Source organism: Pseudorca crassidens, chromosome 1 (genome assembly GCF_039906515.1).
Source record: "Pseudorca crassidens isolate mPseCra1 chromosome 1, mPseCra1.hap1, whole genome shotgun sequence".
NCBI classification, from domain to species: Eukaryota; Metazoa; Chordata; class Mammalia; order Artiodactyla; family Delphinidae; genus Pseudorca; species Pseudorca crassidens.
The window spans coordinates 84,777,893-84,793,734 of NC_090296.1; the positions used below are offsets into that span (position 1 = coordinate 84,777,893).

The 15,842-nt window shown below is 52.2% G+C and overlaps 1 protein-coding gene across 5 annotated transcripts; it reads left to right on the forward strand.

Moving 5' to 3' along the window:
- Window positions 1–62: 62 nt before the first annotated feature.
- SPINT1 (serine peptidase inhibitor, Kunitz type 1) lies at window positions 63–10,821 on the forward strand. Of its 5 annotated transcripts, none has more exons than XM_067743493.1 (10): window positions 63–522; window positions 6,415–6,542; window positions 6,774–6,912; window positions 7,022–7,192; window positions 7,369–7,395; window positions 7,734–7,859; window positions 7,972–8,022; window positions 9,047–9,217; window positions 9,442–9,489; window positions 9,924–10,821. In XM_067743493.1, the coding sequence occupies exons 1-10, from the start codon at window positions 63–65 to the stop codon at window positions 10,133–10,135; spliced, it is 1,533 nt and encodes a 510-aa protein (XP_067599594.1). In that variant the 3' UTR covers window positions 10,136–10,821. The 5 variants fall into 5 exon arrangements, with proteins under 5 accessions (XP_067599594.1, XP_067599620.1, XP_067599612.1 ...); XM_067743519.1 differs by having other exon boundaries at window positions 10,069–10,821; XM_067743511.1 differs by lacking the exon at window positions 9,442–9,489.
- The last annotated feature ends 5,021 nt before the right edge of the window (window positions 10,822–15,842 follow it).

The window sequence follows — 15,842 nt, forward strand, 5'->3', positions numbered from 1 at the left end:
GGTCAGGGGCCCACACTGTGAAGGTGACCGCCGTGGGGAGGAGGGCGACGGTCCCTGGGGGGATGATGGCCGGGGCCCGCCTCTCCCAGGCCCGCATCCCAGCGGTCGCCGTGTGGCTCCTTTGCTCGCTCGGCCTCCTGGGCACCGAGGCCGGGCCGCCGCCCGTGCCCCCCAGTCAGCTCACGGCCGACAACTGCCTGGACCGCTTTACCCCCGGGGTGCCTGCCTTCGTACTCGACACCGACGCCTCGGTGAGAAACGGCGCCACCTTCCTGCGCTCCCTCACCGTGCGCCGCGGCCGGGACTGCGTGCACGCCTGCTGCAGCTCCAACGACTGCAATCTGGCGCTGGTGGAGTTGCAGCCCGACGGCGGGGAGGACGCCATCGCCTCCTGCTTCCTCATCAACTGCCTCTACGAGCAGAACTTCGTGTGCAAGTTCGCGCCCAGGAAGGGCTTCATCAACTACCTCACGCGGGAGGTTTACCGCTCCTACCTCGAGCTGCGGACCCAGGGCTTCGTAGGTAAGGACGAGGGTGCCAGGATTCGGGGAAACTCAGAGAAGGGACTGGTTATGGAGTCCTGCGCGAGGCATCAGAACGCAGTTAGGAGGAGAGTCCCATTCGACCCCAACTCCTCCTTAGAAGTAGGCGGTACAAACAGTAAATAAGGGACAGCCTACAGGAGTGGGGAGAGCTGACACCCTAGAGCACAGACTGGCTCCTGAATTGAGGATGTTGAGTGGGTTGGTGCTCTGGGATGTGTGTACAGGAGAGAGGACGCAGCTTCTCCGGATTCTCACTTCTGGCCCCAATAGGCCAAGTCAGGGAGTTAGCTGTCTGGAGGCCACCTGGTGACTAGATAGATAGAAGATACGCCTGGCGCCTTGGCGGAGCACTGTCCTAGGCACCTTGGTGCCCTGTCAAATGAACCTGGTGAAGGATAGGTTCCTTCTCCACTGCTGGGCTTGGGATTGGTTATAGCATCTCTCTGCACTCCTCCCCCCACGAGCTGATTTTTTGGTGGTCTGGGGGAAACTGTCAGGCCCCCAGAGTCTAAAGAACAAGCGCAGTCTGGGGGTGACCCAACTGGGGAGGGGGCGGTATTGAGGGCGCAGTAGCCTAGAGCCTCTGGGGTGGGGGTGAGGAGGGTTGCTGGGTGAGTCAGCCCACTGGTATGTATATCTGGTAGGGAAGTGTGTGTGTGTGTGTGTGTGTGTGTGTGTGTGTGTGTGTGTGTGTGTGTGTGTGTGTGTGTGTGTGTGTGTGTGTGTGTGTGTGTGTCAGGCAGGGCTCTCCCTGCTCAGGATCTGGTAACCAAGCTGTCTGCTCACCTTGTTTACTTCCAGAATAAGGGCAAAGTCGGGCCCAAGGCTCCTTCTCTTTCCTCCTGGGACTGAGCAGTTAGCTAGGATCAGGGCCCCTCCAGAGACCTTCAGTCCCCATTCTCTCCACCTGCTGTTCTGGCCAGGTGGGGCTCCGGGGCAGGGATGGGTCACTCTGATAACCTCTGTTAGCTCTCTACAGTTTGCTGATTGCTATGCCACTCAGCCTCTCACTTAGGCATCATGACAACCACCTCTGAAAAGGGTGTTAGTAGTCATCCCACTTTTAGATTAGGAAACTGACTCCCATGTTAAATGGATGAAGAAGATGTGGCACATATATACAATGGAATATTACTCAGCCATAAAAAGAAACGAAATTGAGCTATTTGTAATGAGGTGGATAGACCTAGAGTCTGTCATACAGAGTGAAGTATGTCAGAAAGAGAAAGACAAATACCGTATGCTAACACATATATATGGAATTTAAGAGAAAAAAAATGTCATGAAGAACCTAGGGGTGAGACAGGAATAAAGACACAGACCTACTAGAGAACGGACTTGAGGATATGGGGAGGGGGAAGGGTAAGCTGTGACAAAGTGGGACAGAGGCATGGACATATATACACTACCAAATGTAAGGTAGATAGCTAGTGGGAAGCAGCCGCATAGCACAGGGAGATCAGCTCGGTGCTTTGTGACCGCCTGGAGGGATGGGATAGGGAGGGAGGGAGACGCAAGAGGGAAGAGGTATGGGAACATATGTATAACTGATTCAGTTTGTTATAAAGCAGAAACTAACACACCATTGTAAAGCAATTATACTCCAATAAACATGCGAAAAAAAAAGTAATGGGTCAATGAAGAAATCAAAGAGGATATCAAAAAAATACCTTGAGATGAATGAAAATAGGAATACAACTTTCCCAAATCTGTGGGACACAGCAAAAGTAGTTCTAAGAAGGAAGTTTATAGCAATACAGGCCTACCTAATGAAGCAAGAGAAGTCTCAAATGGAAAGTCTAACTTTCCACCTAAAGGAATTAGAAAAAGAAGAGCAGAGGCAAAAATTAGCAGAAGGAAGGAAATAATAAAGATCAGAGCAGAAATAAATAAAATAGAGACCAAAAAACAATAGAAAAGATCAATGAAACTAAGAGCTGGTTTGTTGAAAAGATAAACAAAATTGATAAATCTTTAGCCAGACTCGTCAAGAAAAAAAAGAGAGGGGGCCCAAATAAGTACAATTAAAATGAAAGAGGAAAAGTTACAATCAATATGACGTAAATACAAACAATGATTAAAAATAATAATAATAATTTGCCCAGGATAACACTGCCCACAAATGGGAGACCTGGGACTCAACCCCAGGCAGGACCTCCAAAAGTCCTGTGCTGTTCCTCACACAAGACCACCTTTCTGGTAAACCTGTCTCTGATCCAGGACAGCTCAGTGGACAACAGAACCAGAGACTGGGGAGCCCAGGCGCCAGGATTGGAGTGGAGCTGGGTGATCTCAGTCCTGGAAAGTAGAAAAGGGACTTTCCTCTCCAGCCTTTCCTCTTCTCCCTATTCTTCCAATAGCTCTGGATCTCTGAGGAGAGGTAGGGTGGAGATTCCGGGAGGGGGACACTGTCTCTGGGCCACTGAGTCCCACTGGGCCAGGGCCTGAGCCTGTTCCACAAGGAAGCAGCAGAGTGTAGGTGGTGATGACTCTAATTGACCTGAGCTGCCTGCCCTCCCTGTTCTGCCAGGACCCCTCACTGTAGGGCTAGCACCTGAAACTCTGGGATCTGGTCAGGAAGCTGAGCTGGATGGGGCCTTCCTCATCTGGAAACCTCCCCACCCCCTGACTGGCCTGGTTGGCACAAGACAGGATGGAGTGGGGATTTCCTGGGACCTGTGGGGAGCTGGGTAGACCTTGGACTTAGTATGGGCCCCAGGCCATTTCAGGGCAACGCAGCGTTTTGGGGAGTGGGGGATGCCATGTGCATGTCAAGGAGTCCATTCTCAGCTGAGTCCTATTAGAGAGGTTGGAAGTACAAAGAGGGTACAAAGAGGGTCAAGCCACTGTGGCATCCTGGAGGCTAGGCTAGGGTAGATCTAGGCAGGCAAAGTGGGCAAGTGCTCAGGGCTTCTAAAACCTTTGATTTACTGGGGAGAATCCTCCCCAGGGTGGGTTGATCTGTTCCCCCTTTCCCTGCCTATGGCCAGGCCAGGCCAGGCCAGTCCAGATTGCTGGGGCCTCCTGAGCACCCTGCTCTTTCCTCCTCTCCCCTTCCCCCTCTTTCCGTTGGAGGAGTGGCTTAGAAGGTGGAGTCTGTGTTTCCCTTGAGAGTCCTGAGGCCTGGCAGCTGGGGGAGGGGCTGGCTTTATTGCTACTCTGGCCCTTTGCTCTCTTGGGGGTGGGAAAAAGGGAGTAGTGGTAGGGCAGGGCATCTGCCCCTTGCTCCTGGGGGCTGGGGCTTGGAGAGGGCCAGCTGTGTGTGAGTGGACATTGCTGATTTGGCCCAAGATCTGCCGTGCCACTCAGCTTGCCACTTCCACCCTAGGGGCCAGTGGGGCTAGCCTATCTTTCTGCTAGTAGACTGCCAAGTAGTCTGTCTCCTTTCCCCTTTGACTGTTGATTACTTTCTGAAAAACGCAAGGAGGGAGGAATGGGCTCCTCCCAGCTCACTGCCCCCTTGGCTTGGCCTCTCACCTCAGGGCCTGGGGATGGCCCCTGTTGGGCCCTTAAGCCACTGGGCTGGGGCTTGGTTCCAAACAGGTACTTTCCTGCTCTCCTGGTCTCTTACTTCCCCTCAACCGAGGTTCCCTTTCCTCATTCCCGTAGCCCTCTGCACCATTGGATGTGTTCCTCTGTGGAAGTTCTCCCCTCCCATCCCTTTGCTGTCACTGTGTGTCCTGGTCTTCTCACCTCTGGGACCACCCTCTGAGAGTTCCCTGTTGGCTCTGCTTGCTCTGCCTCATCAAAGAGGAATCTCTGTGACTCAGCCTCCTACCAGCTGTTCTTATCTCTACCTTCTCTTCTTTGAACTCTTAAACTTGATGTCACCCTCTGCAGAGCCTCTGTGGAGGGCAGTTGGGCAATACCCACCCAAAATGTAAATGCATATAACCCTCAACATGACTCCACTTGCAGGAACTCATCTTGCAGCTATGCTTAAACTTGTGTAAAACAACTTACCAGGCAATCAGTCACTGTACCATTGTTTATAAGAGCAAAGAATTGGAAACAAGCTCAGTGTCTGTCAACACATCCTATAATTGGATACTGTGGTGCTGTTTTAATCATAATAATAAACCCTGAGGTAGCAAGGGTTAGTTCTTAGTAGGGAGGGAGGGAGGGAGGAAAGAAGGACCTACATCAAGAGAGACTAGACTGATGGACTGGTTAATGTGTTGTAAATTTTGGTGCATTCATACAATAAGTACTATGCAACAACAAAAAAAAGGAAGAAGTAGTTCTTTATATATTGCTATGACTGATTTCCAGTATATATTAAGGGAAAAGCAAGATGAAGAACTAGCATGCTTGTGAATATTCTATACACTCTCTCTTGATACTCACACATACACACACACCCAAACTAGTAATTGAGAATGCCTCTGGAGAGAGGAACCTGGGGGTTTAAGAATCAGGGACTTAATTCTCACTACCCTTTTGTATTTTTTGCATATTTCATCATGTACATGTATTACCTAAGCTAAAAACAAAAACAAAACCCAAAGACTATAAAGATTATTTAAAGAATCACACTTCTAAGCACATATGGCCTGCAGCATGGTGTTTTGATGTTTTGGAGAGAGCATGAATCAGACCAGGGTTCAAACCCCAGCTCTGCCGTTTTGAAACTGAGCGACCCTGGGCAAGTCATTTAACCTCTCTGGTGTCAATTTGCTCATCTGGAAAGAGGGACGAGAATGCAGTTGTGGCAGGATCTATCCAGCCCAGCTGGTCTCCTCAATGTCCACCTAACCAGTCTTACAAATTCCCGACTCCTTGCTTTGGCTCATCATGTTTTCTGCTGTCATCAACACCACCAACATTCTTCCCCACAACCAAACAAATAAAAACAAAAGGATCCAAAAATCCTTTCTCCCTTCTTCACAAAGCCTTGCCTTTTTCCTCTAGCTTGCTGTGGGCTTTCCCTTCTGTAAACATCCACCTCCTTTTGTACATGTATCACACAGCCCTTCATCTTGTTGGGTCTTTCTCCCATTTTGCTTCCTGTTGTTGGGTCTTACCTGCCTAACTGGACCGTAGTACCCTCAAGGGCAGTGTGTCCATTTCCTAAGGCTGCTGTGCCATGTTATACACCCTGGGTGACTGAAGACACTAGAAATGTACTGTCTCACAGTTCTGGAGGCCAGAAGTCCAAACTCAAGGTGTCAGCAGGGCCACACCCGCTCTGAAGACCCTGGTTGGGGGAGGGTATGGTTGCCTTGTGCCCCCTTGTAACTGGAGGCAGAGTCTGTCTGAGGTGGCAGAGGCATCCTGCTCCTGTGCCAATCATCATGGGACACCAAGGCTTGACGTGGTGCTGCCCAGGGCTCTGCTCAAGGTCTCTGTCCGGATGGGCTTCTTAGCAGTGATGTGGGCTGCAGGGCGAGGGGTGATGGTGTTATTTACTCATTGACTTATTTGGCTTTTCAAAAGTATCGTTACTCTTAGCTTTTTAAAGCAATTAGCACAAGTACCTGCTTATTGTAGAAAACAAGAAAAGTCCCCCTTCCGAATATACGTGCATATATTGATATATATAGTGTATATATATATTGTATATGTATATTGATATATATAGATATATATATCTATATATTTTTTAATTTTTTTCCTAAATGGGATCAGATGGCAATGCTGTTTAGTTATTTGCTTCAGAAAGTTGGTTTTATAACATAAAAATGTCTTAAGTATGATATATCTAAACAGAGGGCAAGAAGATGGTTTAGTTGTGAAATCGCATCTGTGTCTCAGGCAGGCTGCCAAGTCCTAGGTTGGTCTAGTTGTGACCCATAAGGCACCAGCCCCCCACTCTAGGAGAGATCCTGTCCATTCATTGAGAGTTGACCTTATCTCACCTTCCTCCCAGGGTCCCGGATCCCCAAGGCCTGGGAAGGCACAGACTTGAAGGTACAGCCACAGGAACCCCTGGTGCTGAAGGGTGTGGAGAACACAGACTGGCGCCTACTGCAGGGTGACACAGACGTCAGGGTAGAGGTGCGATGCTGGGCTGGCTCCCTGACCCCCACCTCAGCTCTCCAGGGCCCCCTTTCTGGGGCTGTAGGCCGAACTGCGGCTCCAGACGGGGTGGGGTGGATAGAAGCTGAGGATCCATTTAATACCAAGTCCCTCGGCTCCCCGCAGTGGGGTAGGGGGGCTGACTGGGAGGACCTGGGGCCAACCAGGGGCATCAAGCGGTCCCAGCCTGATGGCCACTCCTGTGTTTAGAGGAATGATCCAGACCAGGTGGAGCTGTGGGGACTCAAGGAAGGCAGCTACCTGTTCCAGCTGACGGTGGCTGGTTCAGACCAGCGAGAGAGCACGTCCAACATCACAGTCACTGTGCTGTCCCCCAAGCAGACAGAAGGTGAGGAAGGGGGTGGGGAGGCAGACCCAGGACTCACCCACACCCTGCACCCTGCTCCGGCTCTGCTGATTGGCTCTCGGAGCTCCCTCACCAGCTTTCCTTCCCCCAGAATACTGCCTTGCATCCAGCAAGGTGGGCCGCTGCCGTGGTTCCTTCCCCCGCTGGTACTACGACACCACAGAACAGATCTGCAAGAGTTTTGTTTATGGAGGTTGTCTGGGCAACAAGAACAACTACCTTCGGGAAGAAGAGTGCAAGCTCGCCTGCCGCAATGTGCAAGGTGGGCCTTTGTGAAGCAGTGTTGGGGCTCAGGTGACATTCCCCCAGGGTAGGTGTTCTCTCGTCACGGGTCAGGGAGGTAGGCGTGGGAATCCCCCGTCCCCGGGCCCCCCTATCAGCTCATCCCTGCTGGGGCCTGGCCCTGCCTCCTCTCACTTCTCTGTTTTTCTCTCCCAGGCCCCTCAGTGGAAAGGCATCATCCAGGTGGGCTTTGCTTCTGTCCCTATTCCCCTCACCCCTGCCAGCTCCCCAGCCTCTGTCAAGTCCAGGCCCCTGACCACACTGCCCTGGCCCAACAACCCATTCCTACCATCAGAATGAAGGCCCACAAGTGCCCCAGCCCTTGTAGCCCAGGATCCTCCTATCAGCTTCTGCCCGTTTTATGTTAGGAGGGTATAAGGGACAGGGGTGGAAAGGGAACCGGGGTTGTGTCATGATGCCACCTTGGGGTAGAGAGGGCCAAGTAGATGATGGACTCTTGGTATCTGTTGGCCGCTGCTTGAGCCTGACCTCACTGTCCACCCTGTCCCGCCCCCACCCAGTGTGCTCTGGCACCTGTCACTCCAGCGAGTTCCGCTGCAGTGATGGCTGCTGCATCGACAGCTTCCTGGAGTGTGATGACACTCCCGACTGCCCCGACGCCTCCGATGAGGCCACCTGTGAAAAATGTGAGGCCCGGGGGATGGAGGGCGGTGGGCGCAGCAGGGGAGGTCCAGACCACTCACCCCACACCTGGGAGACCCTTGTCAGGTCTGCGCCTCTGATCTTTCATCTTTGCAGATACCAGAGGCTTCGATAAACTCCAGAAGATCCATTTCCCCAGGGACAAAGGTGAGCTCCTGCCCAGGTCCCCTGGGTCAGGGCTGGCACTGCTATCCTCACTCATCCCATCAATGGGCCAAAGGCCTGCTGTGTGTACCAGGCTGTGGGCAGAAAGCTGGGTGGGGGGTGTCCTGGACTTGCCTTCTATGTTTCCCAAGCATCATACATCCTCTTAACACGTTCAGAAATTTAGCCATGCCTACATATCACTGAGATGTTATTGATTTAACTTAATGTATTAAAAAGGAAATTTCATATCACTACCGTAAATGAAAAGCCACTATTATATGCCACGATCTGAGACTGACTATTAAAATAAGTATAATAGGGACTTCCCTGGTGGCACAGTGGTTAAGAATCTGCCTGCCAATGCAGGGGACATGGGTTCGATCCCTGGTCTGGGAAGATCCCACATGCTGTGGAGCAACTAAGCCCGTGCGCCACAACTACTGAGCCTGCGCTCTAGAGCCCATGCGCCTAGAGCCCATGCTCCACAACAAGAGAAGCCACCGCAATGAGAAGCCCACACACCGCAACGAAGAGTAGCCCCTGCTCACCGCAACTAGAGAAAGCCCACGCACAACAACGAAGACCCAACGCAGCCAAAAATAAAAATAAATAAATTTATTTTAAAAGAATAAATAAATAAGTATAATAAAACGTGGTAATAAATTTTAGCTGGACATTGTTGTCTGCCAAGGCTCAGACCCTTAGCCTTCTTTGTTAAAAGGTAGACTATCCAGTGCTAGAGAGAAAACCAAGACCTTGATAGAATTGGGAATGCTGAAAGAAAATTGAAAAATATATGAGTCAAGTCTAGGGTGATTCTGGGCCTAAGCTTACTCTCCTCTATCTTCCTTGCAACACTTTAGATGAGCCAGATATTTCTGGGGCCCCAGGCCCTCATTGAGTCACAGCCATCCTCAACATGAGGAGGAGGGTCAGGAGGTGGTGGGCAGCAACGATGTGGAGCCTGGTGGTGGCAGGGAGGCCACGTGGACACTCACCCCTTTGCCTGCTTCTTACCCCCCAGGCCACTGCGTGGACCTGCCAGACACGGGCCTCTGCTTGGAGAGCATCCCCCGCTGGTACTACAACCCGTTCACTGAACGCTGCGCCCGCTTTACCTATGGTGGTTGCTATGGCAACAAGAACAACTTTGAGGAGGAGGAGCAGTGCCTTGAGTCCTGTCGTGGCATCTCCAGTGAGCAGGGCAGTGGGGGGCGGAAGATGGGGAGGGGAAAGGCTTAGCTAGAGCATTTGGCTCTGTCCCAAGGCCTGGGCTGGTCACACCTCGTCCTCAGAGCACCCGGAGTAGGGGTGGGAAAGGATGGCACTGGGTCTGGGGCACTGCTGAAGAGCAGCTGTGTCTTTGAACCCTTCATATTGACTTGTCTCTCCGCGACCCCTGCCCTGATCATTTTGTAGAGAAGGATGTGTTTGGTCTGCGGCGGGAAAGCCCCATTCCCAACACAGGTAAGCCGCCATCTGCCCTGTCACCACTGAGTAGGTATCAACTCAAGGATCAACTCACACAATTGGTTGTGACGGCCTAAGCCAGTGCTGAGAAGGATCCTGAGGTTGGCTGAAGGGACAGAGTGCCACGATCAATTGTGGTATCTGCCAGGGGCGAGGGAGAGAAGCATAAAAATGAATGCCAGGTGTGTGTGCCGTCAGCACCCCGGGCCTTCCCCCACACTACCTGCAAGTAGAGCAACCTGGAGCCGAGACCTGAAGCCCATCAGAATCCCTCTCACCGAGCTCCCAACAGAGCTGATCGAGCTGCTCACATGCCCGAGGGCCGTCCACACCCGGCATCCATTTGCCTTGACCCTTCCTTACAGAGTTGGGGTGGGCGTCAGAACTGAGCAGGTCCTGGGAGCACCTCATTCGGCTCCTTCTTCCTCCAGACTCCGTGGAGGTGGCCATTGCAGTGCTCCTGGGAACCTGCATCGTGGTGGTGGTAGCCATCCTGGGTTACTGCTGCTTCAGGAACCAGAGGAAGGGCTTCCACAGACACCGCCACCACCACCCCCCACCCTCTACCCCCACCAGCTCCAAGGTATCCACCACCGAGGACACGGAGCATCTGGTCTACTACCAAACAACCCGACCCCTCTGAGCCTGGGGCTCTAGAGGGCTCTAGCCAGTTCTCACCTGGCCCTGCTTCCTCCTTGCCAAGGTAGAGGCCTGGGCTGAGGAAGACTTTGGGACCAGAGTCCTCCAGCCTGTTTCCCAGGCCTATCTGCCTCCAGGGCCAGGGCTCCAGACCCTCTTGGAGGTGTCTCAGCTAAGCTCAGGCTACTTGTTCCTGAGAAAGCTCAAGGGTCTGCAAGGAGCAGAAAACCTTTGAGCCAGGAGTCCCACGCATGGTTGGACCCGTCTGCCTAGGACTTCAGAGGAAGTTGGAATTTTGCTTCCTGTTCAGAGCTGCCTGCCCCCATCCCACGACCTTGAGAAGAGGCCTGGGGTCGCATCAGAGGCTGGAGGCCCCAACTCCCGTCCTCCAGAGCTGCCCCTCCCACCCTGCAAAGTCCAGGGCTGGGGTGCAGGGGAGGACGTCCCTGTATATTCTGTGTTGTACAGAGCTGCTTTCTGTTTATTTAATGCCGTGCCGGGTGGGTGGGAGGAGTGGAAAGTGGCTCTCTGGCCGCTGCCGCCTCTTCCCCTTCCCCACGGAGTGAGCCCCAACCTGGCCTGGCCTGGCACACACAGCCAGATCCTCGGCGCCCCCCAGGGCCCTGCTGCTCCCCTACTTCCCACCGGCCCCAGTCCACCCACAGTGTAATAAAGTGATTTGTCCTGTGAGTCTCCTGCCTCTGCTGTGTGGGCCAGGAGAGGGACAGAGCTGCAGGGGGAGATGGGACTGCCCCGTCTTACCGGTTCAGGCTTTGGTCACCCTGTTTAGCAGGTTTTCCCGCCCTTCCCGAAACTGTCCTAGCCCCAGCCCCTGAGGGTGAGGAGATGTGCCAAGTCTGACCGCCAGGGGGTGGGGAGGGGAGAAAGGGCCGTGGGAATAGGGGGCCTAGGGAGGCCACAGAGCACCGTTTCTTCCGGGTTTGAGCCTGCAGTGTGTAGTTGAGGACGGGGGAGGGGGGTGGGGGGGTGCATAGGCTTGAACCCTGGTTCTTTTTTTTCTGCGGCATTTGGGAATCTTAGTTCCCTGACCAGGTATGGAACCCAGGCCCCCTGCAGTGGAAGCACAGAGCCCTAAACACTGGACCGCCAGGGAAGTCCCCTGAACCCTGGTTCTTATCTCTGCTCCCTTTGGTGTGGGTGCAGGGGTCCCATGTGGCCACCCACAGAAGCCTCTGCTTCTTTACCGGAGTATAGTTGCTCCCCAGTCTCTGAGGAGCAGAGGAGGAAGGAGCCTTTAGCTGAGGTGCTTCTCTCCAACACACACGCCTGCATTTGTTTGAGCTACCTGCCTCTTGGTGCCCCCCCCAAAAAAAATCATCCCTTTAATGCATTTCTTCATTTTCTTTTTAAAAAAAATTTTTTTTTTTTTTTTTTGGCCGCGTCACAGGACATGTGGGAATCTTAGTTCCCCGACCGGGGATCTAACCTGCACCCTCTACAGTCAAGGCACAGAGTCTTAACTGCTGGACCGGCCGGGAAGCCCCCATTTCTTCAACAAATTATTGAGCTCCTATGTACCAGGCACCGCCAGTCATTAGAAATTTGGTTTTGTAAGTTAAGCACATAGGAAGTACTATGTAAGTGCTTTACATATCTCAAGTGATTGCCTCAGCACACAACCCTGGGATGAAGGTACTATTATCCTCATTTTACAGGTGAGGAAACTGACTCAGCAAAGTTCAGTTCCTAAGGTCCTAGAGCTGGTGCCGGAGGACTGATTTAAACCCTTACATTATGGCTCCAGAGTCTAGCCTTACAAAAGAGACACTTTTAAATTGTGATAAATGCTATACAGAAAAATCAAACGGCAGTGTGAGAGGTTGGGAGCTACTTTTAAAGGATTGAAGGGCAACCTAGGTGAATGTCCATATTTGAGTCCTAAGTGCACGCCTCAATGAATTTCTGTAACTGAACACACCCAGGAGCCAAGCACTCAGATCAAGAAGCAGAACCTTATTAGCAGCCACGATGGTCCTCCTTTGGATGGGTAACTTTCTCACACCTTTGTGTTCTAGTACCTGTTGTACTCAGCCTGGACCACCTCCCCCTTTCTCATCTTTCAACCTAAACTCGAGTTCTCATTCCTGAAATCCTCCTGCATACACACGGCTGGGGGGCACTCCCTACTCTACATCCCTGTGTCTGCTAACAGGACCTTCAGCACAGAGCACCCCAGCACAGAGCACCCCCTTTTCCTTTCCATTTACTTATCTGTCTTCCCACTGGGTTGTGGGCTCCTGGAGACACAGATGGTATCTTAAGTCACCTCTGGGTCTCCAGCACCCCACACCCCCTCTACGACGTTAGTAAATGGTAGTAGGTCAATAAACTGAGTAGATGGCAGGGGGTGGGTCCTGTTACGGTGCTGTGGCTATTCCTATTTCATCAGGCACTGTATTTTTTTTTTTGGCCGAGACACGCAGCTTGTGGGATTTTAGTTCCCCAGCTAGGGATTGGACTTAGGCCCTTGGCACTGAGAGCACAGAGTCCTAACCACTGGACTTCCGGGGAATTCCCAGACACAGTATTTTTGCTTCCTACCTTGCCAGCCACTCATCCATCCTTCAAAGCTCGAAATGGGCTCTATTCCTCTTCTGGTCTCCCCAGCACTGGGAACAACCTTCATTATCCCTTGGTTCTCTATGAGCACTTCCGGGCTGAGGTCAATTCTGTATCCCAATGCCTAGAAGAGTAATCAACACATAATAAAAGCTTAATAAGTGTTTGTTGGACCAAAGGGAGCATCCTCCTCTTAGGGAGAGGTGGAGATGTAGTGAGATGATGGCAGACAAAGCGCCTTCCCTAGAAAGAGCTGCTGGGAGGGAGGAGGGCAGGGCTGAGTCAGCTGGGTGACAGGAGGTGGGAGCGCGGAGGAGCCGCTAGGAGGCGCGCTCACCACTGCCGGGCGCTGTCTTTGCTGCAAGGGTTGGGTCCAGAGTACACAGTCCCAGGCAGGTGTCAGGTGTGGAGCAATAAAAGCTGAGACGCAGTGCCTGTTCTTCTGCAGCTTACACTCTGGAGTGCAGGCGGAAGGAATGCAAATACTGTAACAAAACAATATGGTCCCCAAACTACTGAGATGTCCCCAGCTGTTCTCTGCTCCATCCCCAGCCAAATGACTCCCTTTCTCAGAACTTTGATGCCTCCCAGGACTTCCCTGGTGGTCCAGTGGGTGAGACTCCGCGCTGCCAATGCAGGGGGCCCGGGTTCGATCCCTGGTCGGGGAAATAAGATCCCACATGCGTGGGGCAACTAAGCCTGCATGCTCTAGAGCCCGCATGCCACACCTAGAGAGCCCGCCTGCCACACTACTGAGCCTGCGTGCTCTGGAGCCTCCATGTCACAACTAGAGAGCCCCGCACGCCACAACTCCAGAGCCCACGTGCTGCAACTACTGAGCCCGAGTGCTCTAGAGCCTGCGCACCACAACTAGAAAGAAGCCCATGCGCGGCAACGAAGACCCAGCGTGCTGCAACTAAGACCCGATGCAGCCAAATAAATAAATATTAAAAAAAAAAAAAGACCCGGCACAACCTAAATAAATAGAACTGTCATGCCTCCTTTCTTTGCACAGGCAGTTGCCTCCACCTCAAATGCCTCTGTACCCCCTGGAAGGCTCCTACTTACCTCGTGACCTTCGCTGTTTCTACAGCTGCCCTCTCCATTCTCTCACAGCTCTGCTGCATACATATGGCCCATGTTAGCATAAGCCTACCCTCATAGGGACAAGGCTCCTCGGGGGCAGGAATGGGGACTGGGTCTTATTTATCTCAGTATCAACCGTGCTAGGATCTGCTTGTGCATACAAGGTATCCCACAAATGGCTGTTGAATAAAACAGAGGCTGATCAAGCCGTGGAGATTAAGAAAGAGCTTCATGAAGGAGGTATAAAATGAGATGAGCAGGTGGGTGTGGGTGTTCCAGGCATAGCAAAATCATAGTGAGCAAAAGCTGGGCAGGGGAGATCATGGGTCTTGTTGTGACTGGGGTCCAGCAAGCTGCTCAGTTTGTCTCAGGCCTTGAGAGGAAAAGCTGGGAGGCTGGTGGGTAGAGGTCACATTGGTGGGCACTTGGGGATTTGAACAGAGGGACAGGGGAAGGGGTAATCCAAACTCGGCTTTAAGGAGTATAGAGGTCACAACACAGGGAGAGGGGAAGGAAGAGGATTCCATACCAAGTAAATCAGGGAGAGTAACCTGTGTGAAGTACACAGTAGATGTGCAGTAAAGGCTAGTTGGCAAGGTTGCATGCTGGCAGCCAGTTGGGCTGTGACCCAAACAGTAGTTTAATTTCTTTAATTAGTTACTAACAGTTAAAGAGTCAGGAAAGTTTATTTTTTTTAAATCCCGTATCTCTAGCTTCTTGTGAAAATTTGGGAGACTGGCAATGGGGGCCCACATTCCTGCAGCAATTTAGGTCTTAGGTCCTCTTGAGCGCCTCAGGCTCTAACTCTCCCCATCCACCCTGCCACTCCCAAGGTTAGGTGCTTGCCTGGGCCCTCCAGGCAGTTTTATTCAAAACCTATTGGTCCCAACAGTTCAAACAAACACGGACAAAAACTGGGTTGTTTCTCCCAAACCCACCCCTGCCCACTTAAACAAAAAGCCCTGAATGAGGAGTGGTTTGCCCTATAGCACAAGACCGCTTCCTTCCCCGCCAGCCACCGCAGCTAGACTGAAGCCTGGGAAGGCACTGCTCAGCTCCCCCCACACCCCACTCCAAGGGTTGTGGTCAATGGCACCACCTAGAAACCCCAAACCCGGAAGCCTGCTTCAGCCCTGGGAGTGGCCCAGACTCCCCCGCAGGCTCTCCTTCCCCACCTGCAGTAGCTCCTGGGGTTCCATCAGCTGAGCCCAGAACAAAGAAGAACAAGAAAATAGACTGGGAAGGAAACTGAGAAGCCCCCTGTCACAAAGCTAAAAAACAACCACTTTTTTTACACAAAACTGGAGAAAGATATTTACCCAAATGTCCACAGTGTTCTCTTGTCGTTGATAAAATTACAGGTGGTTGGGCTTCTCTGGTGGCGCAAGTGGCTGAGAGTCCGCCTGCCCATGCAGGGGATATGGGTTCGTGCCCCGGTCCGGGAGGATCCCACATGCCACGGAGCGGCTGGGCCCGTGAGCCATGGCCGCTGAGCCTGCCCGTCTGGAGCCTGTGCTCTGCAATGGGAGAGGGCACAACAGTGAGAGGCCCACATACCGCAACAAAAATAAAAAATTACAGGTGGTTTTTACTGTCTTCTTTTTGCTGATCTGCATTTTAAAAATTTTCTACAATAAATATTTATTGCTTTTGTAATATGAAAAAGGTGTTTTTTGAAGAGGTATTGAGATCTATTTCAGAAAGAAACAGATCATCGGATGAGGAGGCTCCCAGGTGGGATAGAGACCATGGAGCTGGAAAAGGAGAGATAGCATCCTAAGCTCAGGGGAAGGGAGAAGCTCTGAGACCTGGTGACTGACTGGCTCATGCAGAGGGAGAAGCTGAGTCAGTGGGGCCTTCAGGTTTTCTGTCCTGGGAGCCTGGCAGTGCCACCAATAGAAACAGGGCTGACGGGAGGGGGGTGGCTTCAGGAGAACCAGGCAGAAGGTGAGGGATCATCAGGTACCAGATGGAGGCTAGTTTTATTGATTTTATTGCAGGTTACTTAGTTTTTGTTTGCTTTTGCCTAGCCTTACTGGGGAGGG